Source organism: Mastigoproctus giganteus, chromosome 10 (assembly GCF_048544385.1).
Source record: "Mastigoproctus giganteus isolate SK-2022 chromosome 10, ASM4854438v1, whole genome shotgun sequence".
Lineage (NCBI taxonomy): Eukaryota > Metazoa > Arthropoda > Arachnida > Uropygi > Thelyphonidae > Mastigoproctus > Mastigoproctus giganteus.
The window spans coordinates 71,797,219-71,813,303 of record NC_143584.1 but is presented as its reverse complement, the minus strand read 5'-3'; the positions used below and the strand labels follow the sequence as shown (position 1 = coordinate 71,813,303).

Here is a 16,085-nt window from a genome sequence, read left to right as displayed (position 1 = left end):
GATTTTTAGCCTTAAGCTGATAATCAAACACTCTGCATTTCTGTAAAAGGTCAGATCATGTTATGAAATTACTTTTTAATTTCAGGACACTGTAAATCTGGTACTTCTTCAGAATTCTTTAAAATCTGGTAAATTTAACAATCTGCAAATATTAGCCCAGTGGTAGCCATGCAGGATTTGACAGGTTCCCCTCCAAAAAAAAAAAAAAGATTAAAAATCTGATGTATTACTAGCTTCTATAATGAAATCACAATAGTTTCTGAATTTTTAATTTATGGTTTTTTGCAAATACTACCAGATTTTCAAAAAAACGTAAAACCTGTCAGGTGCTGCACAATCATCTTTGTTATCATTTGTGTTAATACTAATGTGGGAACTGATATATGCTGACATTGCTACGAAATTTCAAATTGCATGTTTATTTATAGGTCAATGTTACTTGCTTTTTCTCTCCATTAAGTTAAGTAGACATCTACAATTGATCACAAGTTGGATATCTTATTTTCATTTAAATGAAGACATGGAAAATGAAAAATGGTTTTCACAAGATGAAACGAAATATTCACTCAAGATGGATGCTATATTGTGGGAAGTGAGATGCGTACCTTTCAAATTTTCATGGTGTGAAGTGCCTAAACTTGAAGTAGATGTTTAAAAAATTTGAAAATGGAATAATAATATCTAATATATACATAATTTTTAAAAATTTTAGAAGTGATATATATATATATAAAACAGAGATAAATGATAAAGGACTATTTTCTTTTTCTTTTCCTTTCTTTACCTTTTTCTTCCCCTTTCTTTACCTTTTTCACCTGTTTTATATACTATATATATATATATATATATATATACTTACTAAGCAGAAATATATGTGCATGCACATGTTTAAAATTTTGCATGCTTGACCGTTCTCTGAATGAGAAATTGGAAATGACTGTTAGTTTCATACTTTTATTTTGTATCTGAAACTTTTTTTTTTATTATTCATATGCAGCAGAATAAATATTTAATTTTTTATTGAAAATTCAAAAATTACATACAATAATTAATGCAATTTGTTAAGAAAAGAAGAAATAATTAATACATCACAAACTGAATTTAACAATATCAAAAATTATTTCCAAAAAAATGAAACAAAAGTTGGGCACCTGTCAGATGCTGCATGATAATATTTATAATAAACTAGAGCACAACTACTGATGGTTTAAGAAAGGGATCCATATCTATAATTGCATTTGTCTTTAAAGATCCATGATAACAAGGGGTAACATTTCTCTCTTTTAATGCTATCACTTATTCAGTTAAACTAGTATAATGCATATAAATTATCAGGTGTATAATGCATATTAAATTATAAATTATATTAAATGCATATAAATTACCATGCAACACAGAAGCCTATGGTAGATATAAGCTAGTCTTTAATCAAGTCACAAAGGAAATTAGGTAAGTGAAGACAGATTAAGAGAAATCTTTGGCAAAGGATACAAAGAAAAAAAGCAATGACTTCTAAGGGGGGGGGATGAATCAGATTGGTCCACTTGGTATCAATGCTTCTCTTGATTATTCTGCTCAGATAGCTGACAAACTGAATGAGTATTTTGCATCTACATTCACACATGAGAAATTCTGTAGAGAAGTGGAGGCCAGATGTTTATCTCACTCGAACAGGGAGGTAAATGATTTTGTAATAACTGAGGAAAAGTGTAGAAGAAATTGTTGAAGTTAGATAAGCATAAGAAAGGCACCTGGGGTGGATCAGATCTATCCAGTTATATTAAGGGAGGCAGAAAAATAAGTAAACAAACCCTTAGCCACAATTATGAGAGCAGGCTTGGATTTGGAGGAAGACTCCACGGACTGGAGATGTGCATATGTATGAAGGGAGATCAAAGGAGACCACAATTCACAAGGGGAGATCAAAGGAGACCACAATTTACAAAGGGAGATCAAAGGATGACACTAGTAAATACTGATTTGCTGGTTTAACTTCTGTTCCGGAGAAAATAATGGAGTCACTGGTTGAAGAAGCAATGCAGAATCATCTACGCAAGACTGCAATTATAGTTCAGACACAGCATGGGTTTATTATTGGAAATCTTATCTTACCAGTTTGATTGGATACTATGATGTGGTCACAAAGAAACTGGATGCAAAAAATAATTTTGATATCATATACTTGGTTTTAGGAAAGCTTTTGATACTGTTGCACATGGAAAACTATTGTAAAGATTGGAGCAGTATGACGTTAAGAACAAGTTGCTACAATGGATAAAAAGATGGTTGAGTGGGAGAAGACATTGAATGGTAATTAATGGACACTGATCTTCTTGGACTAATGTTATTAGTGGAGTCCCCCAGTGTTCAGTGTTGAACCAATTGTTGTTTTTTTATATATGGATGGAGGTATATCAGGTTTAATGTCCAAGTTTGCAGATGATACAAAGGTTGGCAGGGTTAATGACAGCACACTCCTACAATAGGATCTACAAAAGTTGACCAGATGGATGGAGAAGTGGCAACTGAAGTTTAACATTGATAAATGCAACGTACTGCATATGGTAGAAGTAACCCCAGAGTTATGTACCAACTGTGTGGTACTAGATTTAGGGTGGTAGAAAATGAACAAGTCCCGGGAGTAATTGTGCAGTCAGATATGAAGTTTTCACACCAATGTAGACAGGTATCTAGAGCAACTCATGGGGTCTTGTCAATGATATACAGTAACTTTTCTAGTAGGGATAAGGAGGTGATTATCCATTTGTATGAGGAAATGATCAGACCACATGTTGAGTACTGCATACAGATCTGGAGGCCTCAATTTAGGAAGGATGTAAAGCTGCTGTAACAAGTACAGAGAAAGGCAATGAGGTTGGTGAGGGGAATAAATACCTTTGTTCCTCTCAAACATGTACAAATACCTGATATACCTTTATCAATGATATTGAAGAAGGTATATCAGGCTTAATATCCAAGGATTAGATATAGTCAGTATAGATGATACAAAGGTTGGCAGGGTTGGTAGCAATGGCAGTATGCTACTGCAACTGGATCTGGAAAAGTTGGGCAGATGGATGAGAAGTGGCAGCTGTAGTTTAACATTGACAATTGCAAAGTACTGCATCTGGGTAAAAGTAACTTCACAGAAATGTACCAACTGTGTGGTACTACACTTAGGGTGGTAGATAATGAAAAAGACCTGGGAGTAATTGAGCAGTCAGATATGAAGTTTTCTGAGCAGTGCGGACATGCTCCCAGTGCAGGTCATGGTGTATTGTGAGTGATATACAGGAATTTTGCTAGCATGGAAAAGAAGGTGATTATTCCTTTGTATAAGGCAATAATCAGGCCACGGCTTGAGTACAGGTCTGTAGGCCTAATTTTAGGATGGTTGTAGAATTTCTTAAGTGAGTACAGAAAAGGGCAGCATGATTGGTGAGGGGAATGAATGGTCCCTTTACCAAGAAAGGCTTAAGTTCTGCAAATTGCTGTGTCTGAAGACTAGGCACCTGTGACGTAATCTGATTGAAGTGTATGAGGAGCGTATCAAAAAGTTCATACTCTTAGCTAGAAATAGTAGCTCTAGAAAGGTGAAACTTCACAGGAACTTGAATCCTTTTCTGTCTACCCTCATGTAAATCATTTTACATGAGGGTATACAGAAACACATTTCTCTCCTCTTGGAAGGCGCCTCTGTAGCCAGGTGGGAAGGAGCAGCAGTGCGTAGCACATGCTTCTTGATTAGACCAGGGTTCGAGCCTGTCACCACCAAATACGGAGGATGCGGAAAGGTCGGGGAATGACCACCGCATTTTCCGGAGCAATATGGCCTTAGCTGCTAATGCTCCTAAAAACCAAAATAACAAAAATAACTCTCCTCTTGGATCAGTTGTTTAATGCCTTGATCATCGAAGTCAACACTTTTTGCCTGAAACCATGATACAACTTCATTGGTGACTTCCTGAGACGAATGAAAGCAGTGTCCACACATGGTTTCTTCATTGTACACTCAGCATTCACCATTTGTCACTAACCGATCAAAAAAGTTCTCAATCTCCGCATTACACAAATCCAACAGTTGGCGAGAACATTGCATTCGACTTTGCTTCTGCAAAGACATCAGCAATCTTGGAACCCATCGTGCAGAGACCTTATACATGTGCAGATGGTTGTCTAAAATGCTGTGGGCAGACCCATAACTAATTCCCACTGCATTTGCAATGGAATGAATTGTCACACGTTTGTCACTCAGTATCAGCCGCTCAACCTTTGCAACCGTCTCGCTGTCTGTGGATTTTGATGGCCTTTCTTCTTTTGGCTCATCAAAGACACTTGTACTACTACATTGGAACTCTCATTTCTACTTTTTTACAGTGTCATAGAATGGACAATTCTGCCCATACACAGCTTTCATTTCTTTGTCAATTTCCTGAGCTTTCTTGGCCTGCAAATGCAGGAACTTGATCACTGCTCGATACTCCACTTTTTCAACCATAGTGTCCTTCCTCAGATTCCGGGCTTCACCTCTGGTGTATGATCATCTACAGGAATGAAATTTCACGTGTTAGTTATTGAATATGTAGACAACTTATTAAAAATGGCATTTTCCTACTGATGTTTTATCTAGGTCAGGGTGTGAACTTTTTGCCTTGAGTGGCTTTGAATCCCATCAGAATTGAGCCTGCTCTATTCTGATGGTATTCTTCCTTTTGCTTAGATTTCGAACCTGAAGAGGCATAAATTCAAATTGAAAGACAGCTGTAGCATACGTGTGCAGAATTTTCTTTTAGCCAGCAGGTAGTTGATTGCTGTAACAATGCAATCAACTACCTCTGTATAAGGCAGAGGTAGTTGGTCAGGCCATACCTAAGTACTGCGTACAGGTCTGGAGGTCTCATTTTAGGAAGGATGTAGATTTGCTTCAGCGTGTACAGAGAAGGGCAACAAGAATGGTGAGGGGAATGAAGGGATCCTCTTACCAAGAGAGGCTTAAGTTCTGCAAATTGCAGTGGCTGAAGACTAGTTACCTGCACGGTGATCTGATTGAGGTGTATAAGGCCTTGAATGGGTTGAGCACTCTGAATTCTGATGAGATTTTTCCACTTGTTCGGATTACGAACCTAAGGGGGCATAAATTCAAATTAAGAAAAGACAATTGTAGAATAGATGTGCAGAAATTTGCCTATAGCCAGCGGGTGGTTAATTGCTGGAACAAACTTCCATCTGTCGTTGTGGAAGTTGATAGGTTAAATAAATTTAAGGAGGAACTGGACAGGCATTTGGAGGGAATGGTGTGATTTTTTTTTTTTTTTGGCTGATGTTGCATAAGCTCACACACTTGTTTTCTTGCATCACATGCCACTACTAGTACTACAACAAACTTTCATCTGTCGTTGTGGAAGTTGATAGCTTAAATGAATTCAGAGAGAAACTTAACAAACTTTTACAGGGAACGGAAGTGTGAATTTTTTTTTTTTTTTTTGGCTGATGCTACAAAACTTGTTTTCTTGCATCATATGTCTCTACTACAAAGGGATGCTCTTACCAAAAAAGTCTTCAGTTCTTCAGATTGATGTGTCTAGAGACTAGGTGCCTGCAAGGTGATCTAATTGAGTTGTTTAAGGATTTTAATGGATTGCTCAATCTCGGTTCTAATGGGATTCTTCCTTTTATTGGGATTACGCACTTGTAGAGGCATTAATTCAAGTGTGAAAGACAGTTGCAGGAATAAATGTGGAAATTAGCCTTTAGCCAGCAAGTGGTTGATTGATGGAACAAACTTCCATGTATCATTGTGGAAGATAGCATAAATAAATTTAGGGAAGAACTGGACATGCTTTTGGAGTGACTGGATAGGTGAAGTGGGAAGGTTTTTTTTTTTTTTTTTTGGCTGATACTGATACTGTATAAGTTTGCTTTCTTGCATCATATGCCACTACTAATGCTAACTTCATAACTGATTATATGCTGCTTGGGCAAGCTGATGACCACAGCTCTAGAATAGTTAAAAATGAAGAAAGAGATTGTTATTTGGATTTTAGGAGCATTAGCAACCAAGGCCATATTGCTCTGGGGATATGCGATGGTCATTCCTCTGTATTTGGTGGCTCACGGGGTCAAACCCCGGTCTAATCAAGAAGCATGTGCTATGCTCTTGGCTACGAAGGAGCCAGAGAGAGAGAGAGAGAATATGCTTAGTGTGGGTACAGCTAGAAAATGTATGATTAATTAAATTTAGTGTAGTTAATTTTATGGCACTGATGCAACAAATAAATGAAAATTTATTATCCAGATCAATGCTAGTTATGCCCTTTGTTATCAAAATTTTCCTTGATTAATCAAGTTAATTTTTTGCGTGCTTCAATAAGTCATTGTTCCATGAACAATGACTTATTGAAGCACACAATAAATATATATAATTCCATGTGATCAAAGTAAAATTTCCCAAGTGTAATCTCTCTTTAAGCTCAGCTTTTCTCAGCAAACGGAGGGTTGTTCAGCCCTTTGATAACGATTTTGACATTAATCCTGCTTGTGACTTATGGCAGCAATGTAAATTTTTTTTTTTTTGTGCAGGCACAGTCCCAAACCTTAAAAATAGGTGCATCAGTTGTAGAAGTTGTTTTAATGTCAACATGCCTTGGAAATTGGACCCATGGTTGGAAGGTTACATAACTGCACTTTCCGAAGAAGGGTACAGTTATGCGAAAATTATTGATAGGTGCAAGTCGAAAAATTTTAGTGTATCGGAGTTTGGTATCTATAAGGTTTTGAATGGCAAAGGAAAATTCCGCAAAGCTGCTGCAAGTGGGCAGAAAACACCAAAGGAACTGAAATCTGCTCCAAGTCGAACAAGGGATGTAGTACGAAAAGTGTAGTTGCTTGTTGTCGGTGAAAATCCAAAGAGCTGTGGGAACCTCCCAGTCAACCGTTTGTTGCATAATCAACGAAAATTTGCAACTGGAGAAGAAGCACAAGGCCCGTACACAACCTAGGAGCAAGGCACATTGCAGAGTCGCAGGTCAATGCTTGAAAACAACTGAAAAGTATCTAGCAGCTGAAAGGTGGAAATTTGTAGCAACGTTAGACGAAGCGTGGGTATACCTCTCTGACTGCAACAAAATTTGGCCAATTTATTACCGTTCACAGGGTGAAAAGGCCTTTCCAACATGGGTGCGTCAGTGCAAGGAAAGTTTTGGCCGAGGTTTTATGGTTGTAGCCGGTTTTTGTTATAACAGCAAATTTGAGTTGCGTAGAGTCGCTAAAATGTGAAAGCCAACTCAGTGTATTGCCAGGCTGAAGTTCTATAGCCGTTGTTTGAATGTGAAATATTTTATGGTTCATCCATACAATCACAGCATCAGAACCATTGTATGGTTCTGATGCTGTGATTGTATGGATGATCAGAACCATTTCAGCATCAGAACCATTGTATGGTTCTGATGCTGAAAAGGTTTGGGTGCACCTGGATAAGGCGTCCAGCCACACGTCACGTTCCACCCGTGCTTTTTTGCTCAAAATGGAAGTGGTGACAGGTATTCGTTCGATCCCATTTTAAGATATACCTGTTAAATCATCTGGCGCTGCACCCATGGATTTTTTTTGCACATTCGGACCTTTAAAAAGAGCTCTCAGAAACCGTTGCCACAAAACTGTTGATGGTTTGTGGAAAGTCTGCCAGCAAGAATGGGACAAGATCGACTTGGCAGTTTTGTAGCACGCTTTGCTTCAATGTAAATTGCGATGCCGGGCAATAGTCAATGAGCAAGGAAAACAAATAGAACAGAACCGGTGGCGGCGGCACGGGATTTCGTAGTTTTAAAGGATTGTCAAAATCGTTATCAAAAGGGTGAATCGACCTTCCATATATTTATGAATGGAACTAGCCATCAGCCAGTAACCACACTGGTTACTAGCTGATGCAAGCACTATATAATCACTGACACAGCTGTAATATGCATGAGCAGTTCACACTTACAGAGTCAACTGAACAAGCAATAGTACCAAAAGAAAGAAATGTCACCCTGTTTTAAATGGATTACAACAGCAAATAATATCCGAAGTTATAGATACCCTGCCTTTTAGCAGTTATGTACGATTATACAGCATCATCAACAGCCTGTGCATTTTGTGGGGTAAGCATTTTCACTGAGCATCCTTTCCCCTTCAAATCTAGGCTCACCTAAATGATGTTGACCTAGGGCAGTTAACCTGCCTGCTTAATTGCACTTTATACACCTGCAGTTATTCATAATAAACAACATAGTATTTATTTTAATGTACAACTGGTCAGCTGCCTGACTAGTTATAATGGAGACAAAAACAAAACTTGGCAATATGTGACATACTGAATTTCTCCACAGTACATTATAAAATCGTAATGTCACATAAATTGATAAAGCTCATGTATACCACATAAATTCTTCCTTAAGAAGACATTATATATATCCTAAAAATGTAAATTTTTTTAAAGTGCATTCATTGACAATTTTTTTGAAGCACATTCATTGATATTCTTTCTGATATTGATTGTATGAACTTTGAATTTCATTGCATATACTTTCAAATTATCCACACCAAAAGATATAAAAATTGATTGTTAGTCCAGGGCATAGTTTTCAAAATTGACTTTATAGTATATAACATTTGCTGTGGCTATATTTTTGCTTGTTTAAATCTAACAGATTGATTGATGTGTGATTGATTGGTTATAAATGTAAACATATTGCTTACATTTTAAGCAAATGTAAATATAAACATATTGCTTACATTTTAAGCAAATGTAAATATAAACATATTGCTTACATTTATAACCATTTACACCATCTTTTTAGTCATTGTTATAAATGTGTTCCAGATATGAACAAGTTCAACTGTTAGTGTTTAATATTCATTGAAATATGCCTCTACAAAACTACTTAAGGATACTGATAGTAAGGTCAAGAATACTGTTCCTCTCTAAAATCTGGAAACTTTAAAATCTGGCATTTCTCAATCTCAAGAGGAATGGATTTTAAAGAGTTTACTGTAATAGCTTAACTTGACAAAATTAGAAAAAATAGCTTAACAAAAACCTAGATAAACTGACCTTTTTTTTTTTTATTTGAAAAGCCCAGTATTAATTACTGAAATTTTCTGATGAATTACTTTGTCATTCTTGAAATAACTGTTTCTTTAATTTAAAGAAGCAGATAATTCTTAAATGGAAAATTTCAGTAATATAAAGGGCATAACTAGCATTGGTCGGACAGTAAATTGCCATTTATTTGTTGCATCTAATGTCATAAAATACTCATTAATAGATGGATACATGCCATCTCCCAGTACGTAAACTAAAACCTCATATAACTTTGCTGAAATAAGTGTGTATATATTTTATGGCAGGTATAAATCATGAATTTTCTGCACCATATTCACAGAGAGAAGTAGGAATGAATGGAAGACATCATTTCAGCAGAGGAGACTGTTGCCAGATATGCCTGAAGTGAGTATTTTCACTTTATCTCATAAATTTTGTAGTATATTTTTAAATGCTTTAATTCAGCTGTTTATGTTAATAATCTGTTTTTAATAATTAGTAATAATAATAGTATAAATTTAAACTTTCCATATTTGGAAAGCAGATAAGTTTAAATTTATCAGCACTGTTTAGACTTATTGAACATTGTAAAGATTTTTTGCTTACCTGTTTATCATTATATGTAATACATTACACACTTATATCCAGACTTGTAACTTCCACACAACTAAGAATTGATATATTTATTTCATAAATTAATTTTTCTTTATCATTAAGAATATATTGATGCAATTAACAGATCTTTTGCTGTAGGAATGATGTAGAGCTATAGGAATAGGTGCAGAGAAGGGCAACAAGATTCACGAAGAGAATATAAGGTTCACTTATCAAGAATGGCTTCAGTTCTACAAATAGCAGATAGTAGAGACTAGGCACCTGTGGCGCCTCTGTAGCCAGGTGGGCAGGAGCAGCAGTGCGTAGCACATGCTTCTTGATTAGACCGGGGTTCGAGCCCGTGACCACCAAATACGGAGGATGCGGAAAGATCAGGCAATGACCACCGCATATCCTCGGAGCAATATGGCCTTAGTTGCTAATGCTCCTAAAAACCAAATAACAACAACATGGGCACCTGTGAAGTGATCTGATTGAAGTTTTTAAGGCTTTGAATGGATTGAGAAACTCACTGCTGATGGGATTCTACCTCTTACTCAGACTATGGACACGAGGAAGCATAAATTCAAATTGAAGGGTGGTTGCAGAATAGCTGAGCAGAAGTTTGACTTCAGCCAGCAGGTAGTTGCTTATTGCAACGAACATCCATCCCTTGTTGTAGAAGTAGGAGTTTGAGTAAAGGCTTGTGGAGAACTGAGGTGGGGAGACAGTTGTCCTCCGAATCACGGCCTCACGAAAAGTATTGCTTGTTTAATGTTTCCAGATCTATCTAAAATGGGACATGATATAACCAAGGGGATGTCTTTATGTGTGTTTGATGTAGAGAGTTTGTTTGTTATTTGGTTTTTAGGAGCATTAGCAACTAAGGCCATATTGCTCCGGGGATATGCGGTGGTCACGGGCTCGAACCCCGGTCTAATCAAGAAGTGTGTGCTACGCGCTGCCGCTCCTGCCCACCTGGCTACGGAGGCGCCGATGTAGAGAGTGTGAGGGTATTATGCATCAGCTCATCATTCTGATGGGCATTTATGAGAGCTTGAAGAACAGGGTGGATGCCCTCAAAGGAATTAAGTTGGGCTCATCATACTTTCAGCTGCTCACCTCGATGCCAGAGCTTGGACTTGCACATCAGCAACACAGTAGCAATGCCCAAGACAGAATGCACTTGTCCCACAGGAGGTAGGTATTGTTGGTGACTCTGTTGTCAGGGAAATGTAAAATATATTGTGTGAAAATAATAGGTGTAATAACCAGAGTATGGCTGCCAGTGGCAAAAATTGATGACATTATAGAGTAGGTGTCATCCTATAGAAGCACAGAGGCTGTACGCATTGGCAAATTGTTGTACACATTGGCACTTATGACATTAAGAGGAAATCTGAGGGCTTACTTAAACAAGTGAATAGCCACATTGAGGAAAAGTAATGAGTTAGGGTTAAACTTGAAAGTGTCTGCAATCTTCCCAAACACCGTAGGGGGGAGTATGTGATGAGAGCCTTATTCAGTTCAGTCCCAAAGAGATTGTGCAAGGCTCATGAAGCAGAATTTTTCTTGACAGTCTGTGCATGTTAACAGGAGAGACTGCTTTTATGATACACTTAAATTGAAAGTGTGCAAGAATATTTGCTGATGCTAACAAGGTAGTATTAGGTGGGTTGGAAACGTGCTGGCTTTGCGGGGATACACAAACTAATAGATTAACACTAGCCACAGGCAGAAGTTGAAAGTGATTCTTGCACTGCTTCTATTGGAACATGCAGCAGCCCAGGACATTTCAGATTTTGCTGTGAATTATCATAGAATAAAGAAATACATGTGCTATGTTAGGGTAACTAAGAGCAGGAACTAGTGCATGTATACTTGCATGTACACCAATGCTAGGATCATAGTAAATAAATTTGATAAATTTGAAGTGCTGGTCAAGTCATTAAATGCAGACATTGTGGGGATATCAAAGATGCGGTGTTACTCAGATAGTTGCAGAATTTGAATATGGGGAGTATAGTGTATAGTGTTTATTATCAAGCGGCACCAGCGGTCTACCCTAAAACTGCATAGCGTTCTGTGTCACTGTACAAACTCAGTAAGGCCCAAGATAGTGTAAGTTTTGTGGTTGGTTTGTGTAGTGTAGTGTTGGGTTCGGTTGTAGTAGTAGTAGCAGCAGAAGCATGGATGCAAGAAAGCACAAGCATATGAGCTTATGTAGCATCAGCCAAAAAAAAATCATGCATCCATTCCCTCTAAAAGCTTATCCAGTTCCTCCTTAAATGTATTTTAGCTATCAACTTCCATGACAACAGATGGAAGTTTGTTCCAGCAATCAACTACCCACTGGATAAAGGCAAATTTTCATACATCTATTCTACACTGTTTTTCTTCTGTTTGAATTTATGCCCCCTCAGGTTCGTGATCTGAGGAAGCAGAAGAATCTCATCAGAATCCAGTGTGCTCAACCCATTCAAGGCCTTATACACCTCAATCAGATAACCTTGCAGGTGCCTAGTCTCTAGCCACTGAAATTTGCAGAACTTAAGCCTTTCTTGTTTCCCTTCTCTGTAAATGCTAAAGCAACTTTATATCCTTCCTAAAATGAGGCCTCCAGACCTGTATGCAGTACTCAAGGTGTGGCCTGGACTGACCCGACCCGACCCGACCATCACCTTATACAAAGGGATAATCACCTCTTTTCCCTACTAGCAAAATTCTTGTACATCATAGAGACGATAGGTGGCACGGACACGGTGAAGCAGTTGTTTTAAGTGCTCCTGATTGTCACTCGATTTTTCTACTGTAACACATGTTACAGTACAAAAACCATTTGGCCAGTGCAACGGCCAAATGGTTCTACCTCTCCCAAGGTGAGTATCTCCCGGATCCGTTCATTCTAATGCTTTCAAATTGTTAAATCGAACCAGGCACATTCTGCAATGGAAGATCGTCATTTTCAGCAGTTCTGATTTCTGCCTACTCAATTGCAGCCCCAGTCAAGGTCAGAGGAGTGATAATTCCCCCCCTCAGGTGAAGTCTCTTAAAGTAAACATAATAAAAGAGTCCCGCCGTAGGGTGAAGCAACATACAGCATTAGTCACGAAGCCCTTGCACAATGCTTGAAAGTGCCTAATGGAAAAGGCAGCTTCATGTTCCTGGGAAGTTTTGACGATCCTCCCCCATGCGTATTTCTGTCGTCCAAAATGTTGGATTATAGTGCTTCAATAGCCGAGTTGTCTGATGAATTGACTTTCTCTGAATTTCCAGACACCGGTTTCAAGGAACCTCTAGCTATGATTGAAAAAAAACTCTGGAAGACAAATTTTCCCCCTATTCAAGGACCTTTAAATTCTACTTGTACTTTTTTAATGATTCTCAAGATTGTGTACAACAAACTGATAGTGCAGCTTTCTTGACTATCTTTTTTGGATTAAAAGCAAATATGCTTGATGTTTTTATAGAGGGCTCTACTGTGACACCTCATATTTGTTGAGATGTCCAAAAATTGGAAAAATATGGAAAGGTTAGTGATAGATCTAACTATAGAGAATGAAAAGTTGAGAACAAAATGTCTTGCCAACCATTTCGGCTCCAGCAGTTGCCTTAGGCGCTGGCAAACAATCTCAGAGTGATGTTAACTTACCGGATGTTCAAACAAAGTACGTACTTATAGTTAATGCAAATAGTAATTGTAAAACTAGTGAGGAAGTTAAAGCTGAAATTTATAAAAGTCTTTAACCTGAATTTAAAAAAATTAAAGATTAAATCAATAAGAAAAATAAGAGAAGAGGGAGTTCTAATCGAAACTGATAACAGCAAGGATCTAAATAAACTTAAATCCTGCCCTAAGTTCAAGGAGCTAAAATTTTCTGTGGATTCCACTAAAAAATTAAATCTAGCTGTCATAATATATAACATACCTAAAGATGTTAATGACTCTGATTTTCTGGAGGATTTATTCAATAAAAACCTTGTAGATCATGGGATTTCCCAGGAAGATTGCGAGTCTGTTAAGGTTCATTTTAAAATCAGGTCCCGGAACAAAAACAATCAACATTGGGTTCTTGAGATCCCAAATAAAATTAGGAAAGTGTTTTTGGCTTCAAATTGCAAGGTTTTTATCGGATGGTCTGCCCATGGTATGAAGGATTTTTTTCACAGCATCATGCTGTTTTAAATGTCTTAGCTACGGACATTCGGCTAAAAACTGCCACCAGTCTGAGTTTACCTGCAGACATTGCAGTGACCTGGGTCATCAAATTCAAGACTCTTAAAATAGAGGAACCTGCTGTTTGCCCAAATTGTCAGCTTAAGAAGAAGAATGTGGACCATTCTTTCAAGGACATTAAGTGCCCTGAATTTGTGAAATCCCAAGAAGTAACAAAAATTCGGACCGACTTTACCTAACTCTTGAATGCCTTGTGTATATACTTTACAGTTAAATTGTCAATGATCTTTATCGGTTTTAAGTGATCTTTCTAAGTTAATGGTCCAACACAAATTTCAACTTTTAGGGTTACAAGAACTGTATTCTTATAAGGGTGTCAAGTGTCTCCCTCTCAGCTGTCGCATTATTTCTTCAAACCCTGTTACGGTCAGTGACCGGGGTAATGCCACTACCAGGGTTTGGGCCACCCTGGTGGTTGCTGACACCTCATTACTGTAACAAAAATTTCTAGTCTTTGCTCCACACATGGCACATGTGCATGCTTGGAAGGCTGTTTTGGAAAAATTTATATGGTTTCTCTGTGTGCTCATGTAATCAGGCCATAGAGCCATTTCTAAATTACATAGAAGACGTTTTGATCCGTTTATCTGGTTTTCCCGTCATTTTTATGATGGATGCTAATGCTCACTCCCGGCTTTGGAATAGCCCTACTACAGACTCTAAAGGTGAGCTTTTGGAGGAGCTTATTCAGCCCAATAACCTCACTCTGTGGAATACCCCAGGCCATCTGCCTACTTTCGTTTTTTTTTTTTTTCTGGGTCAATCTTATATTGACATTACCCTTTCAAACTCTTATGGTTATGGCATTTCCAACTGGCTTAGCCATACTTCGTGGTGCTCGAGCCACCACAATGATCATCACTTTTATGATCAGTCTAAGTAACAATCCTAGGGTTATCAGGTGCTGTTTTGACTTTCTGTGGTTTAAGACAAAACACATTAATTGGAATATCTTTGATGTAAAGGTTCATGAGCTTATTTCAGAAGAAATAATAGTCAACTTGTCTCGCTTCCTGCTGATATGCAGGTTTCTAGGGTTCAAGAGATTCTAATCATTGTCTGTGAGTCCACTCTAAAAAAGAAAAAATGAATAGTGTTTCATGGTGGACCCTAAATCTCACAATTCTCAGAAGAAACTTACAGAATGCTCGTCGTAATTTTCAGAGAGCAAAGAGAGCTAACAGGTCCAGAGATGAGATTGACAGACTTGGTGAGTTGTATAAATCCAATAGAAGGAGTTATTTCAATACCATTTTCCAAGAGAAGGAACTTGCCTGGGCAAGGTTTGTTCAGCATAACATAAATGAAGATCCATGGGGATTACCCTACAAACTTGTTACTAACAAGGTTCATCCTGGCTATGTTCTTTCTTCTATTATTGTAAATGATAATGAAACCCTGGACTGGAGTTTGTCAATGCCATCTTGGATGGCTTGCTCCATGAGGACACTGCCTCCCGTGAAAACACCATCCAAACTATACTGAGATTAGATCATTTATCATACCAAGGGCTCGAAACCGAAGCTCCTTTTACGGATGCTGAGCTGGAATCTGCTATCTCAACCTTAAGAGATGGTAAATGTCTTGGACAGGATCTCCTTGAGGTTTCTGTACTTAAAAGATTTTGGAAAAATTGCCCATTAATTATATTAAATCTTTTGAACTTGTCTTTCTTCGGGATAATTCCTGCTGGCTTGGAAACAGGCTAGACTTAAACTTCTGCTTAAGTCCTTTGACAAACCCTCCAATGATCCGGCCTCTCACAGGCCTATTGCACTGCAGCCCATCCTTGGCAAAGTCTTGGAAAAATTGTTTCTCGTCTTCTAAATTACTATTTAGACAGAAACCTAAGTTCTCCACTTCAATTTGGCTTTACCCGTGGAAGGTCTTCTGTTAATGCTATTTTTCAGATTTTGAGTTGTGTTCAAAATTCCAGTTCTAAATATGTCCTCGGTCTCTTTGTTGATTTCAAAGGGGCATTCGACATTGTTTGTGGCCAAGTGTTCTGGCGAGGTCCAGAGAGGCCGGGGTCTCTGCTCGTATTCACTGTCTCCTATCAAATTACTTTGATTCTCGCACCATCACAGTTTTCTCAGGATTCTGCTCTGTCTCCAGATCTGTTTCTAGGGGCCGCCCTCCGTGCTCTGTTCTTTGCCCTGTGTGCTGGAACAT

General features: G+C 38.0%; 1 protein-coding gene across 2 annotated transcripts in view; it reads left to right on the top strand.

Annotated features, from left to right (window-relative positions):
* Positions 1–16,085, top strand: part of LOC150079077 (DDB1- and CUL4-associated factor 11) — a 446,028-nt gene that overhangs the window by 188,260 nt on the left and 241,683 nt on the right. For both annotated transcript variants that reach the window (XM_090383756.1, XM_090383757.1), the window contains one exon: positions 9,423–9,487. In XM_090383756.1, the coding sequence (XP_090239882.1) occupies positions 9,423–9,487 (65 nt within the window). The remainder of the gene's footprint in view (positions 1–9,422; positions 9,488–16,085) is intronic.